Raw genomic sequence first — 18,741 nt, 5'->3', positions numbered from 1 at the left:
CTCAGACAGCCAGCTTGGTCCTGACCACCACGTCTTGCTTTCGATCAACTTTCGTGCGGAGATTCCTCTTGTTAACAAATCTGCTGGGTTTTCTTTACTGTTACAGTATCCCCATTCTGTTGTCCTCGTGCGCTCATGAATTTCTTTTACTCGATTGTGGACGAATTGTTTCCATCGTTGTGGATCTCCACGTATCCAGTAAAGCGCGATTTTGGAATATGTCCACAGGTGTCGTCGAACTGGAGTGACTTGCATCTTTTCTGTGATGTAGGAAGCTAGTCTTGCTCCTACCAGGCATGCCATCAACTCCAGCCGTGGAACCGTCAGTTCTTTTATCGGCGCGAGCCTAGACTTCGCCATTAGCATTGTTGGGCACTTTGTACCACAGGAATCTTCCATAACTGTATATGATACCGCTCCATAAGCTGCGGGGCTTGCATCACAGAATATATGTATCTCCGTGAACACGACATCTGCATCCTTGTCCTGCCCGCTGTACCTTGATACTTTCAGGTCTTGCAGGTGCAACAACTCTGCACACCACTGATTCCATGTTGGTTGAAGTTCTATGGGCAGTATGTCATCCCAACCAACCTTCCGTTTCCACAACTACTGGAAGAATATTCTTGCGCATACGGTGAAAGGTGCCAGCATTCCCAAAGGATCGTAAACTCGTGCGGTGATCTGCAGGACCCGTCGCTTGGTGCCTCCTCGTTCCTGATGCATGTCCCATACGTCGTTCATTGAAATCGTTTTCGTTCGGTAGCCACGCTAATCCTAAGTCCTTTTGCATGTCCTTCGTGTCTCCTAATGTCCTTTCACCAGACTCCGCTTGCAAGAATTGACGCACGTCATTGTCGCTTGACGCCCACTTGTGTAACTTCATGTGCACCCGCTCCAGAATCTATGTTGCCTCTTTAGCGATCTTCTTTGCCTCTTGCACATCAGTGGCTCCGATGACCAGGTCGTCGACGTACATGTGTTTCCCTAGGCGGCTCGCCGTCTCTGGGTACTCTTCTTCCATCGCCTTGAAATGATTCCGTAACGTAGCGTAACGGACTTGCCGTCGTACCAAATGGGACTCTCGTCATCCGCCAGCTTTCTATCTTTGGTAGTGTCACTCCTCCTTTTGGCGTTGTTTCATGCCATAGATAACGTAGGGCATCTCTGTCCTCCTTTCGTACTTCTATTTGTAAAAAGGCTTTTTGTACGTCGGCCACCAGGGCGATTTTCTTTATCTGGAAATTCATTAACAATTCCACAACATCCGGATTTAGATTCGGTCCTGCTTCTAAACACTGATTGAGCGATTTGGCAGTGACGCAGCTTGACGAACAGTCGAATACCACCCGAAGTTTTGTTGTGGTGCTCGAGTCTCTGAGAACCGCCTGATGTGGCATGTAGTACACGACGTCTTCCTCGTCACTGTATACTCTCTCGGCCATGCCCTCATCACTGTCCATTCGTGTAGTTTCGTCGTACCTCTTCAATAGCTCCTGATTACGAGTGAGTCTTCTAGTCAACTGATTAAGCCTCTTCAGAGCTACTTCTTTGTTACTTCCCAAGTCCACTGTAGACTTGAACGGGAGCGCTACTTCGTAACGCCCTTCCTTCAGTTTCACAGTTTCTGAGAACTGACGTAGCACTGTATTGTCCCTTTCATCGTCGGCGTCAGGTGCCACTCCAATGGATCCCAGCTGCAAAAACTTCTTCAATGTCGTATCTGTTTCTAATTCATCCACTGCTATCCGTAACACCAGAGCTTGATTACAGTGCTTGATTATTCCACTTTCTGGGCACACTCCATGAACTGTCCATCCGAGTCTTGTTTCCACTTCCCGTAAACTGCTTCCCAGTCTCCAAACTCTTCCTGTTAGGAGATCCCAGTATTGATCCGTGCCTACGAGGACCTGAATATGCTCTCGACTTTCAGGGCAGACCAAGTGCTGTACTGAAAGGTTCCTTCCTTTCATTTCGTTGATTATGCTGGAACATGGTGCTACGGTGTTTTGGGTGCTGATGACGTCCGTGACAAGTACCTCCACCTAGTACTCCCTACCGCCGTACATACTCTGAAGCTTGAGGGATACTCGCCGAAACGTCCTCTCTTCTTGTCGTCCTTCGAACACGCCAACTTTCAATGCTTCGTGACCAACTGTCTTGCATTTCAACCTCTGAGCAGTTTGTAGTGTCACAAGCGACCTCTGGCTTCCTGTGTCAAACATAACTTTGCACTTCTCCGCTCCCACTTCTCCTTTGCACCAGGCGACGACTGTCTGCAGCACGGTTGTTGGCCGCCTTGACTCTTCCACCAACTCAAAGCTTAGCTGCGCCGTCCCGCCGGTCAACTTGCCCTTGCTGGGAGAATCCTGACTTCCAAATTTGCACACTGACGAAACGTGTCTCTTCTGACATTTCCCGCATTTGACCTTCCGCCAACACCTTCTTGACACGTGATTTGGCAAAGTGCATCTGAAGCATAGTCCTGCTTCTTGCAGTTGACGCAGCTTCTCGTCATTTGGAATCGTCGCGTTGCATTCTGCAGTCATATGCTCCCGCGCTTTACAGAAGAAGCATTCTGGAGTATCATCTGACGAATGAAGTAGCGCTGAGGCCAATGACGGTCTTCTGAATTTCCTTGTGTGCTGGGTCTTAGCTTCGTTGTCCTTCTGCTTATACCCTGACGAAGGCTTTTCTTCATGGGCATTCAATCTCTCTCTGCTCTCTACCTCCACTCGGAGGAACTTCATGAATTCAGTCACCTTCGTCAAGTGTTGCTTGTCGGGACCTACTGAAGTGTCTTCGGCACTAACTGCCTGATTGTTACTGTTTGTAGATGTCTCCTTTTGAGCTTCCAACGTCTTTCGATTGAAGTTGATGACTATTCCTTGTGGTACAAGCCGTATCATGAGTGAATACAGCATCGACGCAAAGGACTCCTCGGCTACGCCCAGTGCTTTCAGCGCTCTCGTGTGCGATGAGATATCGTCATGAAGCTTCCGTAGTCCTTTCGTATCCTGGGCTGTCTTCACGGGCTGGAGACTCATGAGCCTGCCCATGTGGTCCTTTATCTGAAGCGACTCATCGCCGAAACGCGTTGGTGGTAGCCCAGCAATGGCTGACGCCGCTTCACCGGTCAGTGCTGCTCGTAAATAATTGAACTTGTCGCACGTACTGAGTTTCTGGTTGTCGTGGACAACTTGTTGGAACTGCTCCCAGAACATCATCCAATTCTTGCGCTGGCCGTTGAACTTTATAATCTCCAGCTTGGGCAACCTGACTCGAACGTTCGCACTTCCAACGTCATCAGCCTGTCTCGCTTCTGGAATAGGTCCTTGTGAGCTTCTTGCCGAACTCCTTGTCGGGCTAATTCGTTCTAGCCTGAACTGTAGCCGTGCCAGCAAAGCTGTCGCTCGGTCAATATATTCGAAGTTTTCTTTTTGTTCTTCCTCAACGTCCTCTTCTGACCACAAAGGTTCCAACTCCGCATCCACTCGCTCCAAAAAATGTCCATCTGCTTCTTTACTCGAGCAACGAGCACTTCTATGTCCTCTTCCGCTAGATCGACACCAGTGAGCTTCTCTGTGGCTTCATTAACTGTGCGAGACAATGCGCTTCTTAGCCCTCAGCGACGACGTAGCAGGTCTTCCATGTGTTCCATCTCCTGTTGTAGGCCTAGTAGTTCGCAGAATGCCTCATCTAGAGTGGACGGAGATCCTTCATCTCTTCCTTGTCTCCCGGGTTTCGGCACCAATCTTCTTTAGAAGTTCCTGTCCCGGACCTTAATGGAAGAACTCCCAGCCCAAATCCAATCGTATTTATTTCTGCGAAGCGATCTACCACACGACCAGTTCCTTCGAAACCTGGAACCCGATTGTCCAACAACACAAAAACCAAACCCGTGCAACCTGCTTCTTCTTCGTCCTCGTCCTTCAGCCCGTTGTACCAACTTCTAAATGTCCCAAAGTTCAACATCGGGAGACGAGTTCAATTTCTCCTCGTTTCTTTTTTTTTTCTTACGAACAAACAAACAGGGAGCACAAGGAGGATAACGCTCATTCTATGTCTGGGGGCCACATGCTTTGGAAATTATTGGAGTATATACTAATCTGCTGCCATCAAGCGCTTTGCGGCATCAATAAGCCTCCGTCGACGAACGCCGTGCGCTGCCGCGGCGCCCGTTTATTTCAGGTTTCGATTCATTTGTATAGCGAAATTCAGGGATGGATATTTCACAGCACGCGCTCGTTTCATGATTTTTTTGAATGATTGGCTTTCAACCCAATGAGCACTGTCTGCAATTCTGTTATCTCGCTTTTGCCCAGAATTCTCCAATTAAAGAATTCGCCGCATGACTCATCTATAAAAACGACATCCATGGTGTTCGCACCGATTTTTACAAAACAAAAATAGAAACCATAAAAAGGCGCACTCTATAACGTAGTGTAGTTAGCCATCACCTTTTTCCAGGTACTCTAGCACATAAATGTCTTACCTGCTATCAGTTTTTAACCTAAACACAAGAAATGCTGGTATCTGAGCACGGTGTAGAAATTCCTATATTTATCTGCCCCCTAAGAAGTTTTGTGCGTCGTTTTCCAAGCAGACCGCGTTTAGTTTACGCGTAATAGAAAGATGAAGTTCTGTATGCTCGATGATTTTCTCTCGCAGGCTTCGGCCTTTTCCCTAATCACCACTGTTTTCGCATTCGATGTCGCATGTCTAGACTTGTTCTGTAGTGTCTTTCTTGCTGCAATTTTTACCCTTCGCTAATATCTTGTTGTTGTCGTTTTGTGTTAGCCGCGTAGCGATGTGCGGGGACTCAACGACTCGATGACGGCGATTATTCCTGATGTCTTAAGCCTTTTCCCTGCTGGCTTAAATGAATTTGTGTGCCCTTGTCCTGTGCGTTCTTTATGCGGGGACAATACGGCTGTGTATGTAGCATTATGCAAGAATTATCTGATATCACTTGATGGTAGTTTGTTAGCATGTGTTTAGTTTTTGAAGTCATATCTATTTTGCTATTCGAGCAGAAATGCTGGTATCTGAGGGTTTAAGGCTGAGGGTAGAAATTCCTGTCTGAGATGAATCTGCATTTCACTGCAATTTGTTTCATTTATTATTATTTCATTTAATATTATTGAAATTCCACAGCCACTGTGAACAAAACGGGATGGTTGTGTCCCTGCTCATGGAAGCAACTTGCATATCGGAATGACATGTGATGAGAGCGAACTTTGCGCTCAGGTGGGGTAATCAAGTAGGCGGACGGAGCATTACGTGAAGCCAAGGTCAAGAGGCAATAGGCCAAGGGCCGAGCAAGTTATTTTTAGGCGATGACGACTCCTCGCACCCGTGCATGTTGGGGCATGCAGCGAGGTCGCCGCTATATAAGTGGGGAGGATGTGTAAAGAGGCAGCAGTCTTCGCATCGCTTCGTGAGTGTGCGGAGCCCGCTTCAAAAGTAGGTATTTTTCATCAACGCTCTGTGGTGCACGTTTTCTTAGTGTTTCTGCCTTTTTTTTCAGTGCCTAGATGCGTGTTCTGCTTCTTTAATCCTCATGATATGTGGGATGATGGGCCATTGGAAGAGAATTGATCATCTTCTCCAGGCATTTCACCTGCCACATTGCATGCTCACGTCGAGCGATCACATCCCTATGTGGACATTTCCTTCCTGCCATTCTTTCAAACTGATAGCGCATTTCGAGGTATCGTCAATGCGTTTGTGCTATTGGCATCTATTCACGATCAGGGAGTAGAGTACTTGCGACAATATTTAATGAACCACCTCCACAATATAATTGTTATTTTGCGAGCGCAAAGAATACCCTTTAGGTTTTGTATTTGTTCTGACGTTCTAATGATGAAAGAAAATCGAGGGGATATAACCGTACACATGGCTCATTTTATGGCGCTTGCTGGAGAAGTCCACAGTGACGAAGCTATCGCAAATACTTTGATGGACGTGATGCAGGAGTCCACCGTCCACCGGGCGCATTGAAAATTACCAACGAGAGGGTAGCGGGTTTGTATCCACTGACGTCCAAAAAGTTCAAATGTGTATTTCCACTGGGAAAATTAACAAAAAATGGGTGCAATGGGGTACTTCCCACCAATTTGCCTAATCGTAGGAACGTCCTAACGAATGTCCCTTCACCGACACCTAAGGAGGGCGAGTGCTTTAAGTACAATACGCTCGCCCTCTTGCATCCACTGGAAAGGAACAAATGGAAAAAAATATGAAAATTATGCAACAGCGTACTGGAGGCCTAGCCGCTTCCCTGTTTCATTCTCTGATCTGGATGAATTTGAAGTCCAAAACGAGATATCCGTGTAAGTTTACGCCAATGTCGATCAGGGAGTGCACGTGTCGCGACCCGCAAAACTGGAATTCAAAAAGAAAATTCATCTTTTGGAGGTTGATGAGCATTTTCTTGGAATAAAGTCTCTCGAGCGTTTGTTGACAAAAAGAAGTAACCGTTTCGTATGCGAGCGGTGCACGCGCTCTTTTAAGGAGGAAAAGAGCATGGCGAAACATCGACGCCTGTGCACGGACGTAAATGAAATCCTGTTGGAATTTTGCGAGCCGGGAAAAAAAATTGTAGAGTTTACTAAAATACAGTACATGCAGCAGTACAACTACATCGTTGCGTTGGACACGGAGAGCGTACTCACACCCAGTGGTGTTGGCATGCAACGTCACATTACCTCTAGCTTCTGTGCTGTGCTTGTGCGCACCCACGACTCAAAGGTGATGCGCATTCCCAGTCAGAAAATTCGGTCCTAGGGATGTCCACTGGAGATACTTTCACAGAGATACGGATATCCGAGGAATAATGAAATTTCTCCAGCGGATATCCTACGGAGATCTACTTGGCCGGGCTTCGAACTTCCTACGAACGTTCTTTTTGTGGACATAACCAGGAGATAGGGACGTAACCAGGAGCTACTAGGGATATTGCATACTCTCACTTATATAATGGAATTACAGCTGATTCTACAATATCAAGTCACCCCTTCTGCTGCAATACAAATATTGTATGAACTAAAGTGCTCGTAATCAAAATAGTTGCGGCGGCATTGCTCTTTGGTCTGCTCGAGCTGCATAAACACTGCACACCCATTTTTACAGGTCCCTGAAATCCGAATTTTTTTACGTAATTTATTTACAACTATGTATGTAGCATGCAATATGGCATATATGCAACTATACAACTATTGTGGGATGCCAGTATTTTCAAGTGTTCCTTCAGCATCTCGTATTTCAGACTTGCTTACACTCAGAAAAGCGCGAATCACGACAAACGGACTACAAAAACATATTTATTTAGAGTACAAGCAAACTAATGGGAAAATATACAAGCAACAAGTTGCACCTAAGATTTCTGCGAAAACATTTAAGGTCAGATTTCACCATAACATTGCCGCAAGTCCATATTGAAGCTAGCCCTCCAATCGCGTTACTAACACAGATTACATATGTTTATGCAACAGACATTCTATACTGATGGAGAGGCCTTTTGATTTGGACCTAATGTTGACTGGTATTAGTGAAACTGGGCCTTAGGAAGCTGCTGTTAGGTCTCTTTTTCCCGCACTGTACTCAATGTAAAAACATACATAGAAAAGAGTATACATGGATAAAATGACTCATAGTGTGACAAGATCACAGCGCAATAGCCGGCATTGTTGCTCTCTGCTTCTGCACTGCAGCCTGGGAAGTACTGCAGCACAAACAAAAAGGTTAAAACATATGAAATTACTAGATACCTTTCGCACTGTTGTGTACATAATAAAAATATGTGCCAGAGCTACAACAGCTAAATAAATGATTAATACAAGGCACTTGATAGAGGCATCTTGCCCTAACAAGATATCACAGTATGGGATGCAAAGTAACTGATGACAAAAATGACCTGTGGTTTTACTACCGCACATATCACAAATGGTGCACTCTACAAAACACCAGTTTTGCTAAAAGTGGTCAGAGGCACACTGCAGTTCTTAACCTGTTAACTATTAGTATCACAGAAAATACCAGCAACAGAGGAGTTCCAAACAAAAATAATGAATTGCACAAAACAGAAGGCTCACACTGTGTGTCACATGGGGTGGCGATGCCTCTGGCTCGTCGTAGTGTGCAAAGCTTCCATACTTGAGCAAGCAGACACAAGTGTTCACGCCAACTATTGGCAGTTTTTTATATATGGCAAAATCTTTTTTTTTTGCTCTTATAAGCGATGACAATATGCTCTATGCGAAAAGCCACACCTTATGAGGGCCAGCAGCCTCCTAAGTCAATGTGTTAATCAAGTTTCGTTTATTATATTTTTAGTTGTTGGAGATAGAAGCTCGGTGCAAATGCAAAATCTCTTTCCCTTGGAGTGCTGATACTGTTGCAGTTAACAAAAGAACAGTTGAGACAATTATTTGGGACCGGCAATGTGGGACAAAGTGGACCGGCAATGTGATGGTAACTCTTGTCCTTTCGCTTGTAGCTGCAGCGTGCTTTCTCAAAAAAGCACGCTGCAGGTACAAGCTGTGCGACAAGAATTACCATCACATTTCAGTTGTTTCCGGGCCATTTTGTATTGCAAATAATTGTGTGGAACGTTCTTTTGCTAACTGCAGCGGTATCAGCACACCAACGGAAATACGTTCTGTATTTGCACTGAGCTTCTATATCCAATAATTAAGAGTTCACTTAATACATTGACTTAGAAGGCTGCTGTTGCCCTCGTAAGGTGTGGCTTTTGGCGTAGAACATATTGTCATCGTTTAGAAGAGCAACAAAATGATTTGGCCATATATATATAAAAAGACATGCATTGTGAACACGCTATATATTTCGTGTAAGTATAGTCCTAGGAAAAAACTTCCAAGAAGCGGCGATGACCTCCATCACAGTTTGTCACCTCTCAGAGCCAAATGTCTGCTGCTTCACCGTGACCTGGGAAACAAACCACGACTCATGTAAAAAACCTCAAAATAGTAACCTCATAACATAACCTTGTAAAACCTCATAATATAGCTGACTACAGAGGACAAAAATGTCACGTGCGTTGTGTATTTCTGAATTTAATTCCAGAGTGCCAGTGAGGGTGATAAACTATTGTTCGTAGAACACGACACCACACATTTTTGGAAATCATGACCAGCAAGAAGCAATGCTCCTTCAGGGCCCTGAATAGCTTAGTACCACATATTTCTCTGAACTCATCAACAGGCACGGACATAATCACTTAAGCACAAAGTTCGCGTATGGTACTCCTCTCCACCACTGACACGCATGTTCGTATTTGTGGCAAAGCTTAAATTCCATCTCCACGACAATTATGACTCTGGGGTGAATTACTTCCCATGGTGCATTTTACTGGCCTGCTTAACAGTAACAAAACAGGGTGTTGAAAATGTCTTCTTTGCTACTTTACAACATGCCATGTCTTGAATGCAGTAGCCTCAGGACTGCTGTGTAGAGTTTCATACTGGACACCAATGCAAAGCCCACTGTCATTGAGTCATAAATTATCCTGGCATTCATCGGCATAGAGTGATGGAACCCAGAGCTTAAGGTCAACCAAGGAGGGATGGGGTGTTTCTGGGGCCAAAATTTATCACTGCGTACAATCTAAGAGACGAGGTGAATTATAGTACTCACGCTTTCGTCTTTTTGTCAAGACGCTCCCTTGTGTGCCGGAGCCATGACTTAACTGCCAGCTCGACTTCGAAGTCAGTAGCGTTAGCGTGGCACTTGTTTTCTCGCTGTGACTCTGAAAAATCCAGGGTTAGATTTAAAACATAGTGCAGTAATTACAAAAATTCATCAGTGGTCGAAGTCAATATAAGGAAACTCTATACACTGCGCATACGTCGCTTGCACTAATCCAGTGCGACTTTATAGCAATGGAAATTTCCACAAGGAGCGTAGCAAAAATGCTGCCTTTACTTTACTCTCAGTATAGGTGATGGAGTATAGGTTTGGGACCGCACGCGGAAGTTTGAGAAAGTGCACGCGTGGTATTCCTTAGCGATGACCTCATGGAGTTGCAGCTGAGAGATATAGTTGATGACAATTTTGAGTGACTCAGTTGGGGCACTTTTTTCTGCCCACGGAGCTAGCTGTAAAGCCAGATGAAGCCAGTGACGCAACAGCCACACGTTCAGGTCGTACAGCATGGAGCAATTCTAGCCTTGAGGGCGTCTCTTTGCATCCTGCTCGGATTGTTTGAACCAGAACTGTCCTGAAAAAGAGCGTACAAAACAGCACTTTTGGTGGCAAAAGCACTCTGTGAATTTATGTGCTTGCTGCTTTTCTGCGTGCAGCTCCCCTGTGGAAAGCGACCGAGTGGAGTCGCTGTCACTGCATGATGGAGGTGCATCACCCGAAGTCGCCACAAATGTACATTGAAATGCACGCTACACATAGACAACCATATTGATTCAGAACAACTTTTTCACAGAATTGCAGATTCAGGGAAGTTGGACCTCAGTGTGTACTATGCAATGTCAACCTACTGCTATTGTCCTTTGAGCATGTCGCAGAAGAAAGGCAGGACAGCTGCTTGTAGCAGGGGTTACCAGCTGTCATCCTGCCATCTGGGTCATTCTACACTAAACTATCTAATAACCAGCTAGACCCCCTCAGTGCTGAGTCATTCCAGCTGAAGCGTCCCAACGGTGTTGCTGGACCAACGACAATTTCAGAGAAAAAAAATTAAGATCGTTCTAGTGTCATCTTCGCACATTGTGCCAAGTTCGAATTTTTTTTCCTTAACAACTGTTGGCAAAAATCAGCTGTATATTTTTCTCAGATAGTAAAATACCAGTACATTGCAGAGAAAAATATTTTAGGTCATGTGACATACGGTTTATTTTTTAGAAAATTCCGAAGTTGACCTTTTGAGCAAATAATGGCAAATTCGGCGTGCAAAAAAAAAAAAAAAGAATTGGTGGACGAGTTCCGGATCCAAATTTACCGCCGCAGTACTCATCATTATCCCGGCTACCAATACTAAAGTATCTTCAGGTCGTTCTTTGTTTATCGCGCGCGAAAAATCTTTAAAGTTGCTATAGTACGAGAAACATGAAATGGCACGCAGCAAAGCTTTCGCAACACGCAGCAGCGGCGTCACAAGTGGTCTTTTAGAATTTTTTTTTACGTCGAAAGGATGAAAGCACCGAACACAAGCTTTCACTTGTAGCAGGCAACTTGTTGCATTGCTTGCTGCAAGGCAACGGTTTGTGCCAAAGGAATCTATTCATGGTCCCAAGCATAAGCGGCTTAGATCTTTTCCGTGATGTTTGCGAGGGGTCAGCTATGTCCTTCTGGTAATTGCAGCCTAATGAACAATGTAATAATAATGGTAATGGTGCCGTCATGTTACACGTAAGGTATGTCACCCTCTTTTTGTAGCGACATGTTGCGCGTGCCGCAGGGTAGGACTGCGTATAATTTCGACCACCTGGGGTTCTTTTGACGTGTATCCGAAATCTCCGACACACGGTGCCGGAAGCAATGATAATCTCCCCCACATTACTACGGTCCTCGTCCGAAATCGAACCTGCGACCTTGAGCTCAGCAAGACAACACATTACTCTTACAATGTTGCCGATTTGTTTTGTTTGGAACACAGGAGATGTGGAGAACCCTCAATGTTTGCTCATTTGCCACCTCAATTTTAAATGCAGTGTCAGGCGTATACGCCCACACCAGACACGAAACACGAAGCATTTATGTTCGCTCGGTGCACTCCAATACACATTTGCCATTCACTGCGCATGCGTTCGCACAAGTAACAATCGTGACACGTGAACGTCAGGCATCGACTAAACATTGTCGGCTTCAAAACCTATTATGAGGTCTCCGAAACCTGTCCGTCATCCTCAAAATCCATCGCACAGACTTCAACTTCAAAACTCATCCAACTGGCTTCCCCTTCAAAACCACCGTGCTGACTTCAAAACCCAACACATGGACTTCGATTTCCAAACCCACACATGCTGGCTTCAACTTCAAAACCTATCACGCTGACTCCAACTTCAAATCCCACTGTGCTGCCACTTACAAGGCACGGGTTTCGTTTCTTTGCTCTGTATTTTTAGCGTGTGAATTTCTTGTACTCAAACCAAATTATATCAGTCGAAGTATACACGGAGGGGCAGATTGGATGGAACCATAACATGCCACACATCTCGAAGCGGGATCCCCGGTGTTGATACAATTCGAAGAACCCCTGTCTGACTCCACAGGCCATAACGACAACAAGTGTCGGGTTTAACTCGGTTGCGTTAAGCGGTCTGGCTGGACGAGGTGGATGGCTTCGGTGTGTTTATGGTTCGCTCCGTTTTCTTTTCTTTCCGTTTGTATACAACGCTTTGGATCTCTGTACCACGTGACCTTTCTTCTCTCCCTTGTGTCTTATGTAGACCAACTGTTGAGCTCTCGCTCTCTTCTGTCTGAACATCCCTGCTGGAAACCGCCTCATTCAAAATCCTATGAAAATCTCATGAAACCTACTGGATGTCATGTACACAAATCTCATTCAGTGACTGTGAAAATTCTCATTCCCAATAGATGATTTGGGACAAATATTACATTGAAAATGATGTCATATTCAATGAGTCTTAATAAGAAATCACAGAATGTGTTAATGAGATGTAATGAGAAATCACAGCAAGTGTTAGTGAGATATAATGAGAGGTCACAGAAAGTGTTAATGAGATGTAATGACAAATGGTGGCTTCAAACTCACTGAATGTCCCCGTCATGTCTCATTGAACCAATGAGCCCCAGCAGGATATTTCTCATTGGAATGGTTCACCATTTCGATTCGCCAGTAGGTTTGTTGTGGTATAGTCACATTAGATGCGTAGAGCTTTCCAATGAGTATAAACGAATTCCCGCAAAAATGAATTAGACACAATGTGATTTCGATAATTTACTGGATCAATGCACTACATATTGTATTCTATCACAGCACACATTTCAGCTTGGGTGTAATATTCTCAGTCGCACTGTGCCTTCACAGATGCGAAATGTTTGGCAAGTAATACTGTCGTGCATCAGATAGTGCGAAATAGAAAATCTAAAAGATGTAATTTACATTTAGCAGTAGCTGAAGGCACAGCCTCCTTCACTCCTACTTCTTTTCCGGGGTGAGTATTGTCATCAAGCAAGATAACTACCTATGGAGGTAGCCTCTTTTACACAAGCTCTATCTTACATACCAGATAACAACGCTCCAAAGGGAGATTGCTTTTTGTACGTGCCATACCCTTCCGAACAATCCTGAAACTCCGGAAGAGTCTCTACGGGGGAGCAGTACAGTCCTAGTGGGCTTACTAGAACTTGATATGCCACTCACCTTGATAATGATCAAAGAGCCGAGTCGCTGTAAGCCAGCGGCGACAGCACTCCACAGACCCAAATAATGACTGCTCACGGATGATATGTGCACGCAGCCCGGCTCTCACTGCCTGAAAAATAGCCATGCTCCCAACATCTGGACCACCAAAGGACAGCCGGCACCGGCGAATCCAAATTTGGAAGTTAATTTCCGAAATCAGCAATGCTGGTTGCTTCCGCTCTGCGCGGGCGACCGGCAACGGCTCCAGGTACCTTACGGTGGCCCAATCAACTGCTGGGAGCCCAAATATTTGCGCCGCCCTACTCCACAGTAAAAGTGGAATATGGCATCGCAAAAAACAATGTTCTGCTGTCTCAGACATGCCACAAGACGGACAACCGTCCGTGCGACATATCCGAAAACGGTGCAAACGTTCACGCAGTGGGAGGACACCATGGGCCACCTTCCACTGGAGACTAGCGCGCCGTGCATCAAGCCAGCCAGCAGTGATACGCCGCCAGGCGAATTTCGTTGGCACTGCTGGCCTTGCGGGACCCGGTCGCATTTCCCTGTAGGCAGCGTAGAAATCGCGGACGCTCCACAAGGAAATGTCTTCATCTGGGCATTCGACACGCAAGCGCCGCACGACAGCAACATAAGCACAAAAATAAGCAGGGAGTACTTCCGCCCTGCGGCGAAGCTCGGGACTTTCGAGGAACCACCTGGTGGCGTATCCTAGGAAATACTGCACTAATGCGCAGGCCGGGTGCTGTGACGCACGGAGCGCCTCAAAGAGAATACGCGATTGAAGCGCCAAGCACCTTTCTCGCACAGCCGAAACTCCCAAGCCACCCAGATCACGGCTTCCGTGGAGTTGAGACCTACTGACCCATTCAACGGATCCGCCCCACAGAAAGCGGAACGTGTGTCGTGTGATAGCTCCTTGTATTACCGCTGGCGGGGATGAAACAGCCGCTAAAAACCACAAGCGACTGTAATACCATGCTGCTAACAGCCGTGCCCGAAAAGTGATCGGCAGTTCAACAAACTTAAGTTCTCGCAGCACAGCACTACAGCGGCTGAATACTCGAGGCCAGTTGACAGCTGAGACCCCTGCACTGTCAAAAACAACTCCCAGGATTTTAACCTGAGGTCTTACAGGAACTTGAAACGGTGCAGCACAGGTTGGCTGAACATTTAAAAAAAGAGCGACACTTTTGGACCTATTCAATCTTGCCCCAGAAACTGTACCGTAGTCTTCGAACGCTTTCAACACTGGCTCTCGCGCGGTAGTATGACGGAGACATCATCAGCGTACGCAAACACAGGCGGTGGGCATCTATTAGGTAGCCCTAGGATAACTGAGAGACAACACAGCCTCTCGAGGACAGGGTTGATGTCAAGGGGATACAAGGCGGGGGAGAGAGGGCATCCTTGTCGGACACCACACGTAACGTCAAACGGTGACGATAGACCACCAGCTACGGAAACGACACTTTTTGCGCCTTTGTATAGCACCTCAAAGAAGCGCACCCAACCATCGGCGAAACCATATGCCCTCAGTGTTGAAAATAAGTACATGTGGCGCACACGATCGAATGCCTTCGACTGATCGAAGGAAGCCACCACTGCTGCTGTGCGTGAACACATTATCCAATGGATGGCATCACGTAGCGCTATCCTGTGGAGGTCTGACGACCTGCCAGGGACCGAACACGCCTGGCACGGGTGTAGCACCTTTTCTAAGTGCGGCGAAACACGCAAAAGAAGTGCCTTGGCTAAGATTTTGTAGTCGCATGCCAATAGAGTGATAGGCCGGTATGCATCCGGATCTCGTTTTCTGAACGGGTCCTTGCACAAGAGGACAACGTTTGTAGAACTCAACAGGGAGGCCATCAACGCCGGGACACTTTCCGTTCGGCATTGATGAGACAGCTGCTAGAATCTCTTGTTGCGGGAGCAGCCCCGAGCCTACATGCTCTATCTTTTCCTCCGGCAGTGGGCACTCTCGGCTGATAACGGACTCCTCGGGTGATGACTCCTCGTAAAGGGCCGCGCAATGCTCACGCATCGCTGCTTGAATGTCATCAGGTTCGGTTAGAAGTGAGCCGTCAGCTGACCGGAGCTCGGCTATACTCGAACCCGGATTTCCTGCCACATAGCGCCGCAATAGCATGCGTGAGCAATAAGCTTCCCGACACCAGCGCTCGACGTTTCTTTGCGCTACGAACTTGCGCCAAGCGTGCATACGAAGAGACGCAAGGCGCCTTTGCACATCCTCTATCTCAGAGGCAGTATCATGGCTGCGAGAGCCAGGGTGGCGAAGAATAGCTAATACCTGCCTGAGTGCATCTCTACACTGCCGATGTTCACGCGCACGCTGTCTCCCCCAAGACCGAAGACGGTGTGCTGCTCCCTGCTTCAAAGCCTCCCAGTGATCTGGCCCAAAATCGGGTGCGGAACACTGTTCCGATAGCCAATCTTGCATATCACTTTTAATTTCGGGATCCTCGAGCAAGGACACGTTCAGCCGCCAAAAACAACAACCAGATCGAAAATTGAGCAGGCCAGATAGGGACAAAAGAACGCCGTGATGATCTGTAAGATCCCCAGCAGGTCGGGTCGCACAACTAGAGATGAAGTCTGCCAAGCCTGGCGAGACATAAAATCTGTCTAGTCGGCTGTGGTAGCCACGTGTGTTAACCCAGGTGAACTCATATGCATTACCATGCACGTGGGACCAAGTATCAATTAAACCAATTGAGTTCACCAGGCGCTCCAGCTCTCTGTTCGCCTGCCGGCCGTGCTGGCGGTCTATCGTACAGTTAAAATCGCCTGCAAAAATTAAGTTCTGATTTCCATAAAAAAAGTGTCAATTCTGCGAAAAAAAATCCGGGGAGCACCTCATAAAGCGCAACAATGCAGTGTAAACCGTACACTAGAGAAGAGGTTGCCGGCAGTCACTGTACATAATTAAGAGAAACAAATTTGAAGGTATCTTGGACGGAGCAAAGTATGAAGCATTATCCCAGCCCGGTTAGGTCCTGTTATCAATTGACAACTTATCTTATACATTTAATACCGATGGGGCACAAGTTAAATCAGCAAAAATCAGCTTGGTCAATTCACGTGATGATAAATGAGCTGCCTCAAACTGTGAGGCAGATTGTGGTAAAGGAAAGCTGGACATGAACACCTTCCTCGTTTCTGTAGACGATTCAAATGATATTTTCAGATGTGACATTGAAGTCATGAAAGTCATGGAAGTCGGGAAGCATTGTTCAAAGCAGATTTATTGGACTATGCAGCTGTGTCGACTCCGTATCTCTGCCCCCCATGCAAAACAATGTCGGGTTTCACGAGTACTGTGGATGTAGTTGGTGTTACCATGAAGGAGAGAACTATGCCATGGACCTCAGCCATGGACCTTATCACCATTAACACCCCAATAGAATCGACTGGTGAAGCAGCAGTGACAGAGATTCAGCAGTCATTAAAGGACAACCTCTAATGTCTGCGGATATAAAGGACCAGCTGCACTAATAAACATGCCATATTTTGAATTTGCACACGGTATTCTTGGGCGTTCTACGGACTGCCACAGGAACGTGGCTGTGTGAAGCCAAAGAAGCATTCTGCAGGTGTTTACTTTTATTCGTCACATAAATTGTAGTTAGAAACTAGCAAAGCCAAATGGACGCCGTTTTCGCAGTTGAGTAATATGGACAGGTGAACATGCTCCGGAAGAAAGTATGTAACTACAAGATCAATAATTACCTAATAATGATTGATTACCTCTTTAATTATGGGATTTCGCATAAAAGCGAGGAAACGGAAAGGAATATGTTCCTCGTTGAAAGACATTCCATGTGGAAATATGTGTTAAATGCGCACCTGTGTTGAAATGTTCATCGCTCAATTTCGCTATACAAATGAGCCGAAACAAGAAATACGCAGTTTGCAAACGAAGAAACGATGCGACCTTCGCCTTATCCGGGTAGAAGAGCGGTCATCTGGCCATTAGCTCCTACATCAATCAGTTTCATCGCTCAAAATTACGTGGCCCTCCCACTTGGGTTGCATGTCGCTCTTTCTGCGCCAGAAACGTGCTTATTTCATGTTCCGGCTCATTTGCATAGCGCAATTCCGCGACAGATATTTCAACGCATGTGCGCGTTTGTGTGTTTTTTCAACATGAAATTACTTTTGACGCCGAATAGATCCCGTTCTGTTGTTTCGCCTTTGCAAGAAGTCCCCTAATTAAAAAGCTAATGAACTTTAGGTAATTCGTGATCATATATTTGCATGATTTTCTTCGAGCGAATGTTCGCCTGACCATATAGCTGAAATGGCAAAACTGAAAAATGGCATATATTTTGCTCTACTAGTTTTTAATAAAAATGTTGTAGCGAATAAAAACACACACCCTGTATGTTTGCAAGAAACAAACAATAATCATCATTAGCAGACGAATAATGACGCCATGAAGCTCTTTATCGAAACCACCAAAGGACTTCAGAGAATATAGCTCTCGGAAGCCCTCAGAATGGAAAGGTTGGTTACTTTTCTAAGTTCACCCATGTATATAGGGTGTCCTTACTGAAAACTTACATCAGCTCTCGTTGAAGCAACTGATTCAAGATAAATTGTTGCACGAGGAAGCTGAAAAGGCTTAAATATGCCGAGAAAATTATGAAGTGAATATGAGCAATAAATTGGAAGATTTATTGTAAGAATGTGAGACAGTTTGGCTGCAAATAAAGACAGTATCTATGCGAACTGATTTAAAAGAAAGAAATGTGCATGAAAAAGGAAGCTTAAACAATGAAAACGCCGCTCTGCTTCATTCATTTCTGATCCAAAGTTGATCCACACTAACAGGTATGAAAAGAGATATACTACAAATATCCAGCGTACATACAGCAACAGTGACAACACTATAAGGAGATAATGTGTGACACAATTTGAAGCAGGCAAGATCTGATACATGCATATGAGAAATCACGAGCGTCACTTATCCAGTAGCACCTTCTCATCTAATTGTCCGACAAAGTAAATCCGTCTAGTGCAAGCGGGATGATGGCACATCATGAAGGCACTTCAGAGAACTATGGATAAATATCGGGTCACTAGAACACCTCTTGGTTCGCTTGGGAGTTGAGGATCAAGCGTCCGAAACACGCCGCTTACCTTTGTGCTAACAGAGCTCGTGCATGGGTTCAGGAACAAAATGCGTGACGGAGGACCTCACTACACAAATGCAAAGACGTTCAGATTTTTATGCGGTCGGCGGAGCTGAAGGGCAGGAATCATCGTCTAATTTACCAGACAGCAGCTTAGATCCTACACGCCGACAGACGTTTCCAAGTTCAAAACATATTATTCTGAAT

General features: G+C 45.8%; 1 protein-coding gene across 1 annotated transcript; it reads right to left on the bottom strand.

Annotated features, from left to right (window-relative positions):
- Window positions 1-904: 904 nt before the first annotated feature.
- Window positions 905-1,973, bottom strand: LOC135373052 (uncharacterized). The gene is made up of 2 exons (XM_064606360.1): window positions 1,185-1,973; window positions 905-1,027 (listed from the first exon to the last, which is right to left on the bottom strand). The coding sequence occupies exons 1-2, from the start codon at window positions 1,971-1,973 to the stop codon at window positions 905-907; spliced, it is 912 nt and encodes a 303-aa protein (XP_064462430.1).
- Window positions 1,974-18,741: the final 16,768 nt, after the last annotated feature.

This window comes from Ornithodoros turicata, unplaced genomic scaffold, assembly GCF_037126465.1.
Source record: "Ornithodoros turicata isolate Travis unplaced genomic scaffold, ASM3712646v1 Chromosome20, whole genome shotgun sequence".
NCBI classification, from domain to species: domain Eukaryota; kingdom Metazoa; phylum Arthropoda; class Arachnida; order Ixodida; family Argasidae; genus Ornithodoros; species Ornithodoros turicata.
Note: the sequence above shows the minus strand (reverse complement) of the source record. Positions and strands in the feature narration are given on the sequence as shown.

What these genes read in the sequence shown, in the direction of transcription:
- LOC135373052 (XM_064606360.1), bottom strand. Translation starts at nt 1,973, where the DNA reads ATGAAAGGAAGGAACCTTTCAGTACAGCACTTGGTCTGCCCTGAAAGT. An exon ending in AAGCCTTTTTACAAATAGAA is followed by an intron (nt 1,028 to 1,184) that starts GTACGAAAGGAG and finishes AATCATTTCAAG; the next exon opens with GCGATGGAAGAAGAGTACCC.